The sequence below is a fragment of the Convolutriloba macropyga genome, chromosome 10 (genome assembly GCF_964194025.1).
Source record: "Convolutriloba macropyga chromosome 10, txConMacr16.3, whole genome shotgun sequence".
NCBI lineage: Eukaryota > Metazoa > Xenacoelomorpha > Acoela > Convolutidae > Convolutriloba > Convolutriloba macropyga.
The window spans coordinates 9466674-9486346 of record NC_134477.1 but is presented as its reverse complement, the minus strand read 5'-3'; the positions used below and the strand labels follow the sequence as shown (position 1 = coordinate 9486346).

General features: G+C 36.4%; 2 protein-coding genes across 2 annotated transcripts in view; both read left to right on the top strand.

Annotated features, from left to right (window-relative positions):
• Window positions 1-19673, top strand: part of LOC142347905 (uncharacterized) — a 522468-nt gene that overhangs the window by 75382 nt on the left and 427413 nt on the right. The gene's annotated exons all lie outside the window — the stretch shown is intronic.
• Window positions 782-7620, top strand: LOC142348512 (uncharacterized). Its single transcript, XM_075399886.1, has 3 exons — window positions 782-1614; window positions 1885-2017; window positions 7175-7620. Exons 1-3 carry the CDS (start codon window positions 1401-1403, stop codon window positions 7434-7436), a joined length of 609 nt encoding a protein of 202 aa, XP_075256001.1. The 5' UTR covers window positions 782-1400; the 3' UTR covers window positions 7437-7620.

Here is a 19673-nt window from a genome sequence, read left to right as displayed (position 1 = left end):
CTTTCCATTTTGTTTATTGTTCCGAGTCTTTGTTTACAGAATGGAGCTAATTTCCTGCCTCTGCAGAAAACACGGACTTAAAAAGACTAAAGCAAACACATTTTATTTTAAGAAACTCGATCATACCGTCTCATATTCCATTCTTAAGAATGCATAGCCTTCGTGTAAACGCTCTTTTTACTTAAAGTAATGGATGACTTAAAAGTGGAAAATAGTTACCATTATTTGATTCAGAAATTAGCTAGATAGGGCCTTAAGTTAAAGCTTAACTACTTTTCTCGAATATTTGGCAGAATAGATCCGCATTTTTTCACGAGCTCTAACTATTGCCATTATCCAGCTGTACAGTATTTATTAGTTTTTATAGTGACGTGTATGTACTGATTATCCTGATTGAGTTGTGAGAATGGAACAGCTCTAACTGGTTATAGCGTCAAAAATTTACAAATAGTTTTTCATTTTCAAGGAACCAAATTTTGCTTCATTTCTTTCTCTCATTTCTAGCCTAAGGCTATGTCTACGATTCGAGAGCTTTTAAGGATTATACACACTATTATGTCTGTAGGTTAATTAAAAGCCTTTAGGATTTTTTTGGTGATTTATCCCTTAATGTATCTGGTATAATTCAGAATTTGGGTAATTCAACAAGATTCATTTGAAATATACATTCCCTAATCTCTCCATGTTCCAATTATATCCCTACCTAAGGCTGAAATTTTATTTACGCATCATCGCTTTTCCTAATTTTCCATAGTTAGCCTATTTTAAAATCAGAGCTACGAGTTAACTTTATGCTTTAGACTGTAATATTGCTAAGATGGTTTTAAAATTTCCCATTTGTGACCCAGTTTGAAAAATTGTTTAAGCTAATCGGCATAAAAGCTCTACAGTTCTCTCAGACGCGCTATAAATAATTAATAAGCTAGTTATTAAATTTGAGTTGAATAATAACCTATCTCGCATACCACCCCTAATTACATCCCACTTAACTAGTTATCTCTCACCTACTTTTAGTTTCCGTTAACAGATTTCTTGGATATTTTTTGGGTTCATTGGGCGGCAAATTTTTATTGTTGTTTTTAATAATAGTCCCGAGCTTCAACTTTTTGCCAAAACTTTGCCTCCTTCTCAACACTAAGTTCAAAAACTCACGCAACATAAAAAAATGAAACACTAAAATTGAACCGTTTTCGTTCAATCATAATTCACATAGATTGTTATTATTTGGGACTAAGAAAAAACTAAATTGCAAACATAAATTATATTTAGTTACATCAATTTTGCCCAACTTCATTTTTGGTGTCTAAGAGACGAAATACGGCCTAACTTTCCTCAAACAAAAAAAGGACCAAACACATTAAATTCGCTTTTGTTCACGCTACCCTAGTAAACAGCCAACAATGTATTACTACAATCCTGTAAATTATTTTTCATCTTCAAGTCTTGGTTCAGTTTCTGGCGACCCAGTTAACTTCAACACGGTTGATTCCACTTCTTATCCTTCCACTTTCCAACATATTCCACCGAGCAGCAGCTCTTCACCGTCGCCTTTGGTCCACTATGACCCAACCTCTTCCTTCTCGGCTAAAATCAGACGAAGTCCAACAACTTCAGGTAAGTATCAGTTATAATTTTGTATCTTAAGAAAATAATCCAGGCTGAGGTGCCAGACCGAAATCAAGTATGTCCAGACCGATCCGGACAAGGTGCTCATGTCCTGCAGACATTTGTGCGTTCATGTGAAGACATTAGTGGGGTACCCAGGTTGGGGTCTCATAGAGATTTATGACATAAGATAGGTCCGACCAGACCAAAATTTTGAAAATTTTTGGCGTGGGCCTTGACCAGGGTAACATTTTTATTATGGATTGTTTATTGTTTGAGATGCGATGCTGGCCAGCGTGTATGCTTCCCTCTCCTTCTTCGGAGGAATGCTCCTCACAGTCTGTGTTCTGGCACTGACCAAATTCATTGAGTACAGACTACACGGCTACAGAATGCCTTGGGCCAATTATAGGTAAACTTTCAAATCAATTAAACGTCGGATCTCCCCCCCCCCCCCCCCCCCCCCCCCCAGCTTAGTGAACGCATATTATTTGCATCCCCCAGAAGCACGTGCCATATTCTTACATAATGATTTACTATAAAATGATGCGTGCTCTGTAACGGGGGGGGGGGGGGGGGTTGTATATTGTACTGGGGGCCCCAACGGAAAATATCCTCAATGTCAATGGTCAAAAGTATACGCGCAAAAGAAGATTTCTTGGTATGATTTTTCAGACCTGGTGACTTTGCTTCCATTAATGAAACGATTCATTTGGACAACTTTACAAGAGTAGAACTGCATAATGTCCATGTCCACTAACCCAATCCGAATTAATAATGTATTGCTTAAGTTTAGTAAAGTTCAATAATTATATCAATCGCCATTGACAGTAAAGTTGATTGAATAAATGCTCATTTTTTAACTCGCCTCGGTTTAAGTAAGCGAAATCCGTTCGCGAATTGCTATCACCGATTAGATTACGTTTTTCGAGTAGTGGGTATAAGTTAGCCTACCCATTAGATCTTTTCTGTATTTGCCCCAAGTCCTATATAACCAGTCTGTTTGAACCACCGAAATATGTACTTTTTGGTCATAGAGATCCTTTATTTTACTCATAATAAATTGCCCGCACCGGTAGACGCTTGGATGGATTTTTGTTTTCGATTGTAAAAATAATTAGTGCAATAAAGCCACTCCTATGAAAGGTGAGCGCAAAAATAGTAAAACATGCACTATTTTTTGTCTGCATATATTAAAAGCAAAGCTTATTTACCCTCTATGCCTTAATTTCCAAACTTCGGTGCATCAGTAAATAACAATTGCGGTTTGTGCATAATTTTATATGTCAGTGTACGAAACGCAAGCAATATGCTAACACAATTATAAGTGGGGGTTGCAAATGGACGTGGGGAAGACATTAACAGAAAAGATCCCAATAATTAAAGTAAAAAATACAAAATCAGAACTCAGTGAAATTGAACTGTAAAGTCATGAAGGCTTGTAAATTAAGCATGTTCGATCGCAAATTGAATCAAAGGTTTCGATATTCCTTAAAACTTAAGATGTGCACAAAAACTAGCCAAAACGGAAACAGTTATTTTTTTATTATCAATAAAAATTGAAATAAAACCAAAATTATTTGGATTGAGCACAATTATAGAATTCAACTAACTCTTAGACGTCATATATGGTTTTCTTGGAAACGTATTGAACATACAGCATCCCCAAAACAATTAAATTTAGAACTAAAGTCAGTACAAAAACCAATTGGATTACTTTTTTTTCCTTTTTATGCTAACAAAGTTTACAAAAAACCTCCAAGAACTGCTAATGGTACTCTCAGATGACGAAAATCTAAGCACATGAGCTCATCTGGAGTTCAAAAAACATGAGATTAATACTACGGTGAAATAAGTACCAAAAACGCGATTAACGTTCCACAGCACCACCTATCTTAAAATTATCATTACTTCATTAAAGGGAAAAAATCAAAACATCAATAAAAGAAAAAATTCAAAAAACATAAATAACAATTATTTATTTAAAAAAAAATTAAACAGAGAAGGATTTCAGGCAGAGCGAGAACAAAGGACCAGAAAGCAAATAGAATTACAAGCCATGTCAAAATTTTAAAAATATGCCCTGTCAAAATTTTTAAAAAAAATGGCAATTACCTTTAAATGTTGAGCTTAAGTAATCAAGGAAAGGGCAAATCCCAAACAATTGCTGACAATTTGTTAGGAAAACGTAGTGACAAAGTTGTTGAAAACTTGAAATAAATATTTCATTTATGAAAAAACTTCAAACTTCATTTATGTGTCATTAAGCAACCAATGGGAATTGTCATTAATGGTCTTAATTGATAGGAGAGACAAAACGCCCACAAATGGGCAAGTCAGTAAGGATTATTGGTGTCAGAGTGGTAAAAAGTAATAAAAAGGAATCGTGTCTATTAAACTGGTTGAAGTATACCTCAATAGAGAGCCGATATCAGTTATCAATCAAACGGAGCTACAGGACAAAAACAAAAAGCAAAAGGGGCCAATTACCGTAAAATACTGATATATTTTTTTAAAAAAGCAACGTCCAATCTTTAAGAACGGGGCCATCTATGTTTTTTGAGAGCCAACAAGAGCATTCATTAGTGTTAGGGGGATCTAAGTTGAAGCAACGATAGCGAAAACAGAGCATTACTAAATTCGACTCAGCATCTCTTTATTGCAAGCCTAGTCCGCTAACAATTACACCAACTGGTCTTAAGCTCTTGAACTTGGGCGTCTCTTTTAATCCATTATTTCTTGTCTTTCTTGTTCAATTTAACTAGCCAAGTATACATTGAACAAGAAGAACTTCTTTGTCAAGCTTATTTTTTGCATTTAAATTTTGTTGTTCTCTGGCAACCTTCTAGCAGTTAATGAGATTCAGTGATAAAATTTAAAAAGAACTGAAAAATGGGACAAAACATTAAGAAGATCATTGCCAGTTTCTAAAAAAGTCACAGCGGTTGAAAACCTTGGATATGAAACGAAACCACTAAACTGGTTGAACTAAAACGACCACATATAGGGCAAAACTACAAAAACGAGATTTTTTCTCAACTCAGGGAGTGAAAACATCATAAAAAACATTACATGCTACATTTAACTAATAGACAAACAATAATAGTAATAGACAAGATGAACAAAAACAACTTCAGAAGTGACCAAACTCAAAAAATCTTTACAGCTTTTTTTAAAAATAGTGTTTTCAGGCATAATAGTATCTCAGTCATAGTATTCAATCGGCCCTTTGATGAATTCAAAAAATAAAGACATGAAACATTAGAGAGAAAGAATTACAACATAAAATAAAATTGTAAAAAATCAAGATGAAATCTTTGAAAAAGGGCAAAAAGTTGGGACTTGAAAAAACCGGTACACTTTCTCGAAATTAAATTTCTCCACTTTTGAACGAGATTTTGCCTACTTTTTATGACATCAGTGTAATTAAATTCAACACTCAACTCTGACAACAGGCGAAAACAGTGCGAACAGTTCTTAAAAGACAGCGTTTCAGTAAAATTCAAACTCATTCAATTTTAGAAGACCAAGAGATTACATTTCCATGCAACTATCACCATCAAAGCCCAGAAAAAATGTAAAATTTCGGAAACATTTAGCATCACTTCTGCTTCAAGAAACATAATATTATAATCTGTTCAAAGAATTACAACTAAGTTATCTCAGCAAAAGAAATCGACTGGCCACAAAAAATAGGGTTGTTATTAAGTTGCCAACACCCATTTCATTGTGAGTTGGCAGAATAAATCGATTCCACGGAAGTTTACCTTCTGTTTTTCATTTAAGTTTTTGCACTCCAATTTTAATTATAATTACTAGTGCGGCAAAGTCTAAGCTTTCATTTTTATTTTGGTTCCAAATTCCTTCAAAAAGACCTATTTGGTTTGCCTCTGAATTGTCCAAAATTAGTTAGGATCAGACTTAATGGTTACGTGACTCTGTTTGAAGTCACCGAGAACTTCGGGCATTTATCGAGAACCGCAAAGCAGTTCCAGATAATAAGTCAAAATCTCGAAGTGGAATTCTGCAGAGTCACGTAACCATGCTTAAAACACGCAACTTAACGGAAGTCAACTTCTGCCTAAGTAAGAATTTCTGGTCTGGTATTTTAACTTCTGGCAATACAGATTTTCGGCATTTTAAAGCGTGCACGTGAGTGCTTTAAATAATAACACACCCTCTTAAAGTCGTAAAAGTACGTATTTCTCAAATATAAAAGTAGAGAAACTGTGAAAACATTTTTCGGAGTATTTAAACAAAGCGCACCATTTTTCGGATCCTTAAGCAATAAAGACAGTACTAAAGGACCAGTTTTCCATTTTTTAATCATTCATGTATGTATAAGATAGTGCCCATGTGCTCTATTTTGCTCGAATGCAATTTAATAGTTACATGACAATATACCCAATGCCATTATACCCAAAACTCTTTGATATTTTTGTGCAACAAACCGACTACGAATTAGCCGTCGCTATTACACGTACTTTTTAACATACTCAAGGGATTATTTAATCCCATGTTCGGTTGTGATAGTTTCATATCAAGTCCCACGGGCCGCTGAGTCATGACCATTGCCATTAAGTACGTTAAAACAAACATGTAATACATTCGTAGCCAGATTATTGAACGAAAACATCAACTTGCATTGTGTATGATGGCATTGAGTATATTGGCATTGGGTATAACTGCATTGGGTACATTGCCCTGACACCAAATTTATTATAGTGTTTTGTCCTTGCAAACATGCGGTAAAAATGTTATCTTTGTTGGATAACTTGTCGTTGTCATTGTTAACTCTGAATTGAGCCATTTGCTTCATTGCACACGCGGTGAAGCACTTGAGGAATTTAACATTTGGACCTATTCTGTTTGGGCCCTCGCCTCTTATGGGAATATATGTTTTATGACCCCTAGGCGTACGTGCATTATTTTTACATAGTAATGTGCTATATAACAACACATAATTTGTAACTGGGGGTCATAAAAACACTAGGGGAACAGAGTAGATACAACCTTTTTTTCTTCAAATTTTTTCCATTTGTGCTCCCTCCACAGATTATTGGGTGCATGGATCTTTTCCGTTTGTGCCCCCCCCCCCCCCCCCCCCCAGCTAAGTGTGCGCATTACTCTCCTATTTGTAATTTTGAACACAACTCGCCCTCTGCTGATGAGTCATTGTAGGTCTGATCATGAGTAATTTTGAACCAAGACCTCGACCAGGGATTTTTCAATGGAATAAAGCATGTTAAACTCAGTTTCCAGATTTTTAAATCTGGTGGAATTTAAATCGGTAGTTTGCATTTAATGGTTAACCATTAAATCCGAACTTTCGATTTAAATTCCACCCTTCTATTCTGTGAATATTCGCAGTTTTCCCCCCACTCATGCCACCTTTTAAAACGGGCTGACTGACGGTGGAATGAAAATTTTCCCAATTTTTAATTCACTAATTTTATCGACAGGCAACACAATCGGAGGAAAATTTGCGAGGAACAAAACCCGTTAAAAACTCTGATTTTATTCTTAAAAAATAGTTTTATCTCAGCTTTCAATCTGTTCTTCTTTCTAGTGCAAGTATCGACAAACTGCCCAGAAAAGACATGCACAGCTCACACCATTCCACCTCTTCCGCTTTTGGTGGACATAATGGTGGAATCTGCAACAGCTACCATTCCTCCCACTCTGGACACGGCCACAACCATGGCTCACATGGCCATAGTCATCACAGCAGTGGGGGAGGGGGGCTGCTGAGTTCTTCTTCTCGTTATGGGCACAGGGCTGGCCAGTACAGATTGGGTCCATGTGTCATTGAGAAGAGCAGAGGACAGTAGATACGATATAACTGATATTTGCCTAATTAGTAGCTGTAATTGAAAAAAGGCTTGATTTGGGATCTTCCGCAATTTCCCCCTGCCCAATCAAGAGGACGCTCGTACCGAACTACAAGTGGGATCTTTTCTGTTTTTGCTCCCCCGCGTCCATTTGCACCCCCCACTTACGCATGTTATAGCATATTGTTTGGATTTTATACAATTACATACAATTACGCACAAACGGCATTTACAATTTAATTATGCAGCGAAGTTTTGAAATTAAGACGTATACGGTAATTGAACTTTGCTTATAATGTACCCGGGTTGACCCCATAATTCAAAAAGTTATAAAATTACAACTTCATATTATGGCGTCTATGAAAAGTTGTAGTCATAGAACTTTCATAAAAGGGAGTTCTATGGAATTGAATTTTTGTGAAATTTTTTTACATCATGAAAAGGAGGCAAATAGTGTGTTTCAAAAAACTAACTTGAAAAAAAAAAAGAAAAATTGAGTCTTAAGCGAACAGAGAATTATGAAAAAGTTGTAGTCATAGAACTTCATAGAAAAAGAAAAAAATTTGGAGAAAAGTGAAAAACATTATTGCAAGTTAAAAAACTCCTTGCCAGCCCTGAATTATTCAATGAAAAGCCATTGCATCAAAAGAGACTGCAAATAGCAATCAACAATGAAAAAGTTGTAGTCATAGAACTTCAAAGAAAAGTTTTGGTTCAATTTTTTCCGTAAAAGACTCAATTTCTTCCTTACGAAGAAATGTTATCTTGCCATTCTAATTTTTGGTGCAAAGCAAACCAGCGTATAGCAAAAAAGTATGGGACAATGAAAATTCGATAGAACATGGTTCCAGTGTTCTTCCAAAAAAATTTTGGGGTAAATCGGACACCCAAAAATTTGGTTAATGTAGCCAATTTTTTTTTCAAAACACCAATTGCTGTTGCCAACGAGTTGTTTCGAGGAACCAAACTTTTTGAAGCACAGTTTGTGTTTTTCAGCTGATATCAAGCAAAGTTTTATCTCGTCGAGAATTGAACCACCCCATCTCAATAATTTTGCTTACAAAATTTATCCATATAAGATTATTTATTTTTTTGTCAATATCAAAAATGCTTTAGTTGTGATCCTCCACTCACGTTCATCTCCACGAGTGTACAATTAGCTCATAGCTTAAAAAATTATGGGACAATGAAAACTCGACATAATATAGAATAAGTTACCTCCCAATAAGAATTTTTGATGTATATCGGACACCCAAAATTTTGGCTAATGTAGCTAATTCCTTTTTGAAATGACCAATTGATATTGCCAATGAGTTGTTTCGAGGAACTTTAAATCTTCGATGCACATTTTTGGTTTGCAGCTGTTATCAAGCAAAAGTGTACCTCATCGAGAATTGAACCACCCCATCTCAATAATTTTGCTTACAAAAGTCATCCATATAAGATTATTTATTTTTTGTCAATATCAAAAATGCTTTAGTTGTGATCCTCCACTCACGTTCATCTCCACGAGTGTACAATTAGCTCATAGCCTAAAAAAATTATGCGACAATGAAAACTCGATATAATATAGAATAAGTTACCTCCCAATAAGAAATTTCGGTGTATATCGGACACCCAAAATTTTGGTTAATGTAGCTAATTCCTTTTTGAAATGACCAATTGATATTGCCAATGAGTTGTTTCGAGGAACTTTAAATCTTCGATGCACATTTTTGGTTTGCAGCTGTTATCAAGCAAAAGTGTACCTCATCGAGAATTGAACCACCCCATCTCAATAATTTTGCTTACAAAATTCATCCATATAAGATTATTTATTTTTTGTCAATATCAAAAATGCTTTAGTTGTGATCTTCCACTCACGTTCATCTCCACGAGTGTACAATTAGCTCATAGCCTAAAAAAATTATGGGACAATGAAAACTCGATATAATATAGAATAAGTTACCTCCCAATAAGAAATTTCGGTGTATATCGGACACCCAAAATTTTGGTTAATGTAGCTAATTCCTTTTTGAAATGACCAATTGATATTGCCAATGAGTTGTTTCGAGGAACTTTAAATCTTCGATGCACATTTTTGGTTTGCAGCTGTTATCAAGCAAAAGTGTACCTCATCGAGAATTGAACCACCCCATCTCAATAATTTTGCTTACAAAATTCATCCATATAAGATTATTTATTTTTTGTCAATATCAAAAATGCTTTAGTTGTGATCTTCCACTCACGTTCATCTCCACGAATGTACAATTAGCTCATAGCCTAAAAAAATTATGGGACAATGAAAACTCGATATAATATAGAATAAGTTACCTCCCAATAAGAAATTTCGGTGTATATCGGACACCCAAAATTTTGGTTAATGTAGCTAATTCCTTTTTGAAATGACCAATTGATATTGTCAATGAGTTGTTTCGAGGAACTTTAAATCTTCGATGCACATTTTTGTTTTGCAGCTGTTATCAAGCAAAAGTGTACCTCATCGAGAATTGAACCACCCCATCTCAATAATTTTGCTTACAAAAGTCATCCATATAAGATTATTTATTTTTTGTCAATATCAAAAATGCTTTAGTTGTGATCCTCCACTCACGTTCATCTCCACGAGTGTACAATTAGCTCATAGCCTAAAAAAATTATGCGACAATGAAAACTCGATATAATATAGAATAAGTTACCTCCCAATAAGAAATTTCGGTGTATATCGGACACCCAAAATTTTGGTTAATGTAGCTAATTCCTTTTTGAAATGACCAATTGATATTGTCAATGAGTTGTTTCGAGGAACTTTAAATCTTCGATGCACATTTTTGTTTTGCAGCTGTTATCAAGCAAAATTGTACCTCATCGAGAATTGAACCACCCCATCTCAATAATTTTGCTTACAAAATTCATCCATATAAGATTATTTATTTTTTGTCACTAACAAAAACGCTTTACTTGCGATCCTCCACTCGGGTTCATCTTCAGGAGTGTACAACTAGCCCATAACACAAAAAAATTATGGGAAAATGAAAACTCGATAGAATATAGGATAAGTTTCCACCCAAAAAAATTTTTTGGGGTAAATCGGACACCCAAAATATTGGTTAATGTAGCTACTTCTTTTTCGAAATGACCAAATGATATTGCCAATGAGTTGTTTCGAGGAACTTTAATTCTTCGATGCTCATTTTTGTTTTGCAGCTGTTATCAAGCAAATTTGTACCTCATCGAAAATTGAACCACCCCATCTCAATAATTTTGCTTACAAAGTTCATCCAAATAAGATTATTTATTTTTTGTCACTATCAAAAACGCTTTACTTGCGATCCTCCACTCAAGTTCATCTTCACGAGTGTACAACTAGACCATAGCACAAAAAAATTATGGGAAAATGAAAACTCGATAGAATATAGAATAAGTTTCCACCCAAAAAATATTTTTGGGGTAAATCGGACACCCAAAATTTCAGTTAATGTAGCAAATTCTTAAAGGCCGATTGCTATAAAAGACCGATTGATATAACACTTGATTTTCATCAAGATTTGAGACGTTTTTGAAGCACATTCTGGGTTTTCAGCTGATATCAATTTCGTTCGACTTCACAATTGCAAAAAAAAATTCAGGCAAGTTTTGTTGAAGTTTTTGTTTTTAATCAACTCAGAGCGTCTCGCGCAAATAAACAACCATCAACGGGGTTGGTAGCCCAATCTACAATCTGGGTTTCAGTTCAAAAATGGGCTTTTTGATCAATTTTTACCACGAAGAGCTTTAGAACTTCTTATTTGTTTTTTTTTGCGTTGGACTTCCAGTGGTCTGACAGGTGTGTCGATGTAAGAAACGTACGCTCATTTAAATTAAAAACTTTGTTAACTGCCCCAACCAACTCAAATCACATCCAGTTAACATTCAGGAATACATCTGAAAAATTTTTCGGAATCTTTTTCAAATATTTTTGTACGAGAACGGTTCCCAAACAATTGAAAAAAGTAGATCTTTTTTTAATTCTGTAAAAATTTTTTCTCAATTACGGATTCAAAATGGTCGTCATGATCTCAAGGTGAAACAACCTAAGTTCACTAGTTTAAAAAAATAGGAAAAACGGAATTTTGTCTCTTAGGCTGAGGAAAAAACTTTATTCAACTTCAAAAAGCAAAAAAAAATGTTTCGTCTATTTTTTGTAGATAATTTGATTTTTCTTTTTTTTTCTGCAAATTTTCGGAAAGTAAAACTGCTTCATGGAGTCAATCCTAACGCTCGCTAAACATTCTATGTCTTTTTTCTATTTTTGTTTCCTTAGTTTGGATTTTCATCAATTATTCTCATTATGAAATTCGGAGATTTTGTAATTTTTTTACCTTGCAAATAGTGTGACACTTCTGTCGATGTTAAAAGTGGTCATCCAATTCATTTTAAACGCTTGGGTGTGCACCTCGCCTAACCATGCATCTAATTAACTGTCAAAAACACGTGTGAAGGTCTTTACGGAAAAGTTATTGTCCAAATTTGAAAAAAAAAATCAATTATCAATTCGCGGTACGCTTCATGTGTTTTATGATTTCTTCGAAACTAGTGTACCAAATTCTACGGGCATTGTTGCGTTTTGCTGACCCTAAACATTCACTGCTTGCAGTGTTCATTGGTTTCTGAAGTCGTTCTAATCAAAAAGTTATTAGTGTTTAACTTTGAAAAAATTGAAATAAAATTTAATAATTTGAGGGCACGCCTATTGTTTCTGACGATTTTTCCTGAACTACTATGCCAAATTGGCCAACCATAGTCGCATTCTGTTGACTGTAAGTTTGTTAAATGTCTGCAGTCTTGAATTTGTGGCTAAATTGGCCTGATTAGAACGTTATTAAGCTGTATTTCTTAAAAAATTAAAAAAAAAATTATATTTTAAATACGAGTTCTTTTGTGTTTGACAATTTCTCTAAAACTACTGTACCAAATAGGACGGGCATTATCGCAATCTGGTTGGTCTCAAAACTTCTTGTTTTTGCAGTGTTTATAGGTTTCTCACGTCGGCTTAATCAAAAAGTTGGAGGAAAGAACTTGTTTTATCACATTGAGAAAGGAACTTAATGTTTTGTACTTTTTCGAATTTCTCATTGAATTTTTGACCAAAACGAGTGATTAATAGCCTAATCTGTTGCTATTGAGACTTTCTTCTCTGGAATGGCTAGTCATAGTCCTGAAGTTTTTTTTTAGAACAGTTATTCAATATTGAATCCGGAAAAACAAAATATTTTCTCAAATTTTATGGCTGAGTGCTGTTTTGCGCAAATGAACAAGTTTTTCGGCGTGCGTTTTGTGTTTTCTAGACAATATTTAAGTTGTTGAAGCTAATGGTATCAATTAATGGGGTTAATTCAACAATTTTTCTTTTTTCACGATTTCATCAAATTTCTGTGGATGTTGTTTTATGTCGAAACACACAAAACATCATAGCCTTCATGGTGAGGTGGGAAATTTTTTCCCACCTCACCATGAAGGTTTGCCGTGACCTATAACGTCAAAGTGGACCAGAATAACTCGCACAAATTCGCCGGGAACGCTGTTTCACGTTGTCTTACGTCGGTTCCTGAGATTTTGGGCTTCGCTGATGGCCCGAAAAATGGGGTATAGAATAGTATTTTGTTAATAACTTCTAAAGTACTGAACCAAATTAAACGGGAGTGGTTGCATTTTGTTGACACTGAACCCCTCTTGCTTACAGTGTTTGGTTGGTTTCCCAAATTGGCCTAATCAAAAAGTTATTAATGATCAAAGTTGAAATAGGTCGAAATTTTGGGCTATTCGGGATGACCCAAATTTCGGTACAACAAAACAGCTGATTTGCGGAATAAATGTTAGTGTTTTAGAATCCTCAGTTAGTGGGGAGTATCCCCATATATATTTTCCATAGCATTTTACGGAATTGAGACGGTCAAATTTGGCTCTGAAAGTCAGGTCACCATGCTTTTTGGTCATTTGGTACGTTACCTTATTTTTGCTATAACTCCGTGAAGAATGAATCGATTGGGTTCATTTTTTAATATGATGCGTATCTCAAGCAGTGCTACAACTGGTACCAAGGGCGGTTGTTTTTGTTCAGCCGTTTTTGAGAAATTGGCCAGGGAACTTGGCCCCGGTCTGACCTCCTGAAGCGGTTGACCCCATCCGGTTGACACCTTTGACACCTTCAATCTTTGAACTGACTTACAAAAATTAGTGTTTTGAACAGCCCGTGTATCGTAGATTCCGAATATGTATACTTTGTATAGCGTTTTCAGTGGTTTAGGTGTTCAATTTTAGCTCTGCAGTCAGGTCACCTCGCTTTTTGGTCATTTGGTACGGTACCTTATTTTTGCTATTACTCCTCGAAGAACGAACCGATTGTGCTCATTTTTTAATATGATGCGTATCTCAAGCAGTGCTACAAACAGTACCAAGGGGGTTTGTTTTTGTTCAGCCGTTTTAGAGAAATTGGCCAGTAAACTTGCCCTCGTTTTAGCCCCAGAAGAGGTTGACACAGCGGTTGACACCGTTTTGTCACCTTGAAACTTTGAACTGTCTTTTGGAAAATTAGTGTTTTGAATAGCCCGTTTCACGCAGATTCCGAATATGTATACTTTATATATCATTTTCTGTGGTTTAGGTGTTCAATTTTAGCTCTGGAGGTGGTGTATCTCTCCTCCATGGTCATTTGGTACGGTACCTTCTTTTTGCTATAACTCCTCGAAGAATGAACCGATTGGGTTCATTTTTTAATATGATGCGTATCTCAAGCAGTGCTACAAACAGTTTTAAGGGCGTTTGTTTTTGTTCAGCCGTTTTTGAGAAATTGGCCAGGGAACTTGGCCCCGGTCTGACCTCCTGAAGCGGTTGACCCCATCCGGTTGACACCTTTGACACCTTCAATCTTTGAACTGACTTACAAAAATTAGTGTTTTGAACAGCCCGTGTAACGTAGATTCCGAATATGTATACTTTGTATAGCGTTTTCAGTGGTTTAGGTGTTCAATTTTAGCTCTGCAGTCAGGTCACCTCGCTTTTTGGTCATTTGGTACGGTACCTTATTTTTGCTATTACTCCTCGAAAAACGAACCGATTGTGCTCATTTTTTAATATGATGCGTATCTCAAGCAGTGCTACAAACGGTACCAAGGAAGTTTTTTTTGTTCAGCCGTTTTAGAGAAATTGGCCTGGGAACTTGACCCCATTTTGACCCCAAAAGCGGATGACGGCCAGGTCTGGTCACTTTTTGAACTCCGAATTTCACAAATGTTCAATTTATAATGTTATTTTTTTATGTCTTAGCAAGGTCCCAGCCACACGGGTCGAGGTGGCGCCTAAGGGCTATAAATTAGGTAGGTTAGGAGAAAAAATCGTCAAAAGAAGTGTGGTCTTTTTTTTATATCTGTTGCTTATTTTGTAAACCATCTATCATAAGGGAGTTAGAAAGACGTCGTAATATGCTTTGATGCAATGATTCAGTCGTGTGTACCATAAGTACGCTAGCTAAAAAGAGATCAAGTTAATAGTCTTGTTTTCCAGATAACAATGTCAAAAGTACTAATAATTGGGGACTCGCACCTCAAAAGAATTGCCGACGTTTTCCAGTTCCTTGATAACTTTACGATCGAGGCACAAGGCGGTGCACACGTAAATTACTGGCTGCAAAAGAAGGAGCTTATCAAGAAACACGACATTTGTATGTTGATGTTAGGAGGTAACAATCTTCTGGCAAAACCTAGTGACCCAATACAGTACAAGGAGGAAATGAGAAGTGTTATTGGACAATTCACTCAGATCAGGAACTTTTGCAATAATTATGGTGTTCGATTGATAGTTTGGCAGATAATTAATCGCTTGTCATCTGTAAATGCAGGTTTCGACATCATCAGAGCCCTCAACAACCGACTTGCCGATAATAAACTTAAACATCATTTTCGCACCTTTTCTTTTGATGAAGATTTTCTACCCGATACAGTACACATGAAAGACTGGTGGTATAAACAAGCAGGATGTGATCTTGTTCGGGAGTTTGATAGTGCTCCTGATGCTAAGCCTGATCTGGTTGATTTATCTTTGCCCAATGTAAATTAAATTATTGTTGCAATTGGACAAGTTTATATTAACTTTGAGCCCTGTTTCGCAAGTCTGAGAATAAAAGCTTGTTATTTTCTGGTTTTCTTCTTAATAACCGTCTGAATATAACCACTGTGAGAGCGTTTTTAATGTTTAAATCTTTGCGGTCTTTGTTAGAAGCACAACTGATATATTTTGTTGGTTCACTCGTAAGTAAGTTTGTAAGTCCTATTTCCACCCGATAGTTGGGGGATAAATCCAATCTTTATTCAGTCTCACCCGAAAGCTGGGGAGATCATAAACTCACATAATTAAAAGGGCCTGTTTTGATGCCACTAGTTCACTCGTCCACCCGATAGTTGGGGGATGATTCTGAAAAAATACCTTCTGAAATTCATAATCTTTAATTTAATCTGGTTCCACCCGATAGTTGGGGGATACTTCAATCTTTATTCAGTCTCACCCGAAAGCTGGGGAGATCATAAACTCACATAATTAAAAAGGCTTGTTTTGATGTCACTGGCTCACTCGTCCACCCGATAGTTGGGGGATGATTCTGAAAAAATACCTTCTAAAATTCATAATCTTTAATTTAATCTGGTTCCACCCGATAGTTGGGGGATACTTCAATCTTTATTCAGTCTCACCCGAAAGCTGGGGAGATCATAAACTCACATAATTAAAAAATCTTGTTTTGATGTCACTGGTTCACTCGTCCACCCGATAGTTGGGGGATGATTCTGAAAAAATACCTGAAATTCATAATCTTTAATTTAATCTGGTTCCACCCGATAGTTGGGGGATACTTCAATCTTTATTCAGTCTCACCCGAAAGCTGGGGAGATCATAAACTCACATAATTAAAAAGGCTTGTTTTGATGTCACTGGTTCACTCGTCCACCCGATAGTTGGGGGATGATTCTGAAAAAATACCTGAAATTCATAATCTTTAATTTAATCTGGTTCCACCCGATAGTTGGGGGATACTTCAATCTTTATTCAGTCTCACCCGAAAGCTGGGGAGATCATAAACTCACATAATTAAAAAGGCTTTTTTGATGTCACTGGTTCACTCGTCCACCCGATAGTTGCGGGATGATTCTGAAAAAATACCTAAAATTCATGATCTTTAATTTAATCTGGTTCCACCCGATAGTTGGGGGATACTTCAATCTTTATTCAGTCTCACCCGAAAGCTGGGGAGTTCATAAACTCACATCATTAAAAAGGCTTGTTTTGATGTCACTGGTTCACTCGTTCACCCGATAGTTGGGGGATGATTCTGAAAAAATACCTTCCGAAATTCATAATCTTTAATTTAATATGGTTCCACCCAATAGCTGGTGGATACTTCAGTCTTTATTCAGTCTCACCCAAAAGCTTCCGATGTTCCTAATCTCAAATTATCAATTCGAGGATATATGGAAGTGTCTGAGCTACAATCTTTTGGAAACTGAAAGTTGTTCTAAACAGTTGTTGGCAATTTCGATTCGATTTCTCGGAATCTATCTGATTTTCCTCCAATTTGTTTGCAACAACTTTCATCTTAACTTTTCTGCCTTTGCGAATGTTGATTTTATCGGCTTTAGGTTTAAGTTTTCTTACAACCAAAACGTTTTTAGGGGAGCTTAGCTTTGTATCGTTTTTGTTTGCCGTACAGATAAAACGTGTCAGACTTTGTTACTTTTTGTTCTATTTTTACTCCAACGGTGCGACCAATTTGTCCAAAAATTTTAGAAGAACTATGTCGATTGCGGATAAAGCCGATGATTTAATCTTAACTGGTCCAAGGTCCACCAAAGGCAATTTTCCAACTAAAAGCTGTCTGTACAACTCACGAGGGGATGAGAAAAGAGCAAAAGGGCTTCGGTGGGTCTTCTATAAGAAATACGATTGCCATCCTTTTGTGCTGACTCACAACAGTCCGTTTTGGCCGGACATTTCGCTGGCTGACAAATTGTCCATGATCAGAGGCCGAAAGCTGTACTTCAAAGCAACGTCATGGGGTAGATTCAAGGCATCATTTGTCAAAATGATGTCAGTCAAAGAAGTTGACAGTTTCGTCCGTGATGTGTCAGTGAAGGTTGCGAACGCAAACAAAAGTTTGTCGGATATAATTTCCATAGCGTTAGTACACACTTTTCGAGTTAATATCACTTTCCTACAATTTCCAGTTTCTTAGAAGTCATTTAACTTTGAAAATCTAGGTATTTGAATTTTTATAATTTTATTCAATCCAGGCTCAAATTTCGTGCCTTTTTTGCTTGGATTCACGCTTGCCTAAGTAATTGCTTCTCTTTTATTGAAGACTTTTCATGTTTTGCCCCTGTTTACATTAATTGCTATTCAAAACTCTTGCATAAGAAAATTTTTCGTTTTGTACTTCAGTGAAACGAGCCTTCAAAACTGCACCATTAATGAAGCTCAGCCTTCACAAGCAGCAGCAGAAGAATTCGAGTAAGTTACGTTGTTCTGTTGGGCTGGTTGGTGTTCTCGTTTGTAATCTTCCTAAACCTCGACTTTTGCTTCTGTCATGCATCCAGCGATATAGGCTTCGTTCTTATAAATCTTTTTTGTTTGAAAAGATAAGGTACCGAGAAACTATAGTAACGGAGGGTTTGTATTGCTGCCTAGAGACAAAGAGAATGAGGAACCTAAAGAGAGTAAAGAAAAGAAGCGAAAGTCAATTCAAAACCCGGTAAAGAGGAGCATTCATTTTTCCAAGGACGTCTTGTTGGCCGAAAAGGATTATGAGAGTCCCTATATCAATCTGGCAAAATCAAGTTGCTCAACGCCATGCAATGATGCTCCAAATTCTAATGCGGACACAGCTCAAGAAGAATACTCAATGAAAGACGTAATGGATTTCGTGACAAGCAAGTTTAATGAGGTGCTGGACGCTCAGGAGGAGCACACTAGAAAACTAATGAAAGAAAATGCTATTCTTAGAAAGAAGCTTCTCGAAGTTTTGGGAGATGGTGACAAACCTGATAGCTTGAAAAGGTTGAAAAATGCGATCAAAGCCAATCGTGTCAGCGGCGATCCTTTGATGTTTAACGGAAAGGACTTGATGAGGTTCAAACCAACTGAAGATGGGCCGTCTGTGTTTGGCAGAACAATTGCTGCCGAAATTTTTGGGAGTGAGAAGAACTGTATGCTCGCTAAAGAGCGTATTGGTGTAAAAGTCAACAGGCGAAATAGCCGTGGACCTTGCGATGCAGGTCTTGAAGAGCTTTTTGTTGAGTGTGTGACTGGAAATTATTCAGACGATACTGACGAAGCCGTAAGCCGTGCTGTTGCAGGTGCCAATCAATAGGGGGCCGAAATGAAACAAAAGCACTCTCTATGATGGTCATCACCAAAACATTGTCCTACTTTTAATATCGCCAACTTTATAGCAAGCTACATTTTTCTAATTTGCGTTCCGTTTTTTGGCAAAAGCATATTTGGTGCTATTCGGTGTTTCGTTTTGCCTCTGAACTTTGATGTTTGTATAGATTGTTGTAACTGTTGTTGATATCTATCATTTCTTCATGCGTTTCATCCGTGAGCTGTGTTGACAAAATTCAATTCAACCTTTCGCTCGATTTGCTTTTTTATTGCAATTAAATGAGAACCAGTTTGTTTGTTTGACCTTTATTACAAAAAGCAATGTTTGACAATCTAAATGCACTTAGGTAACTTTAAAAAATATGGTTTGTTTTCATGTTAGAAATGTCCAGCTGCGAAAGTTTATCTGAGGAAGATCAAATAGTATTGAAGAAACGTACCAAAACTGTTTCAAATGTTCTATCTGAGAGTGAAGCTGAAGACCAAATGGAATCAAGTGATGACGAAACTGAAACCAGCAGTGATTTGCAAAGTTCAATTTTGAATAAACAAGAGCAAGATAATGTTAAAAATGAAGATTTTAGAGCCTTCAAACGTAATCTCTCTAGAATGGTTGATGAGCACAAAATGAGCTTGAAAAAATTACGGCAAGAGGAAAGGGCCAATGATGAAGAATTTTTCGCTCTCGTGACATATCAAAAGACAGGTGAACTACCGTCTGCCGACAATACGACTGTTTATCTGCCAGTCATGCACGAGGGGATTAAATTAATGCAAGTTCCAGCCGGTAGCAGTGCTGCCAAGTTTGGGCGTCACCTGGGATGCGCAATGTATGGTAAGGGCGAGCAATGC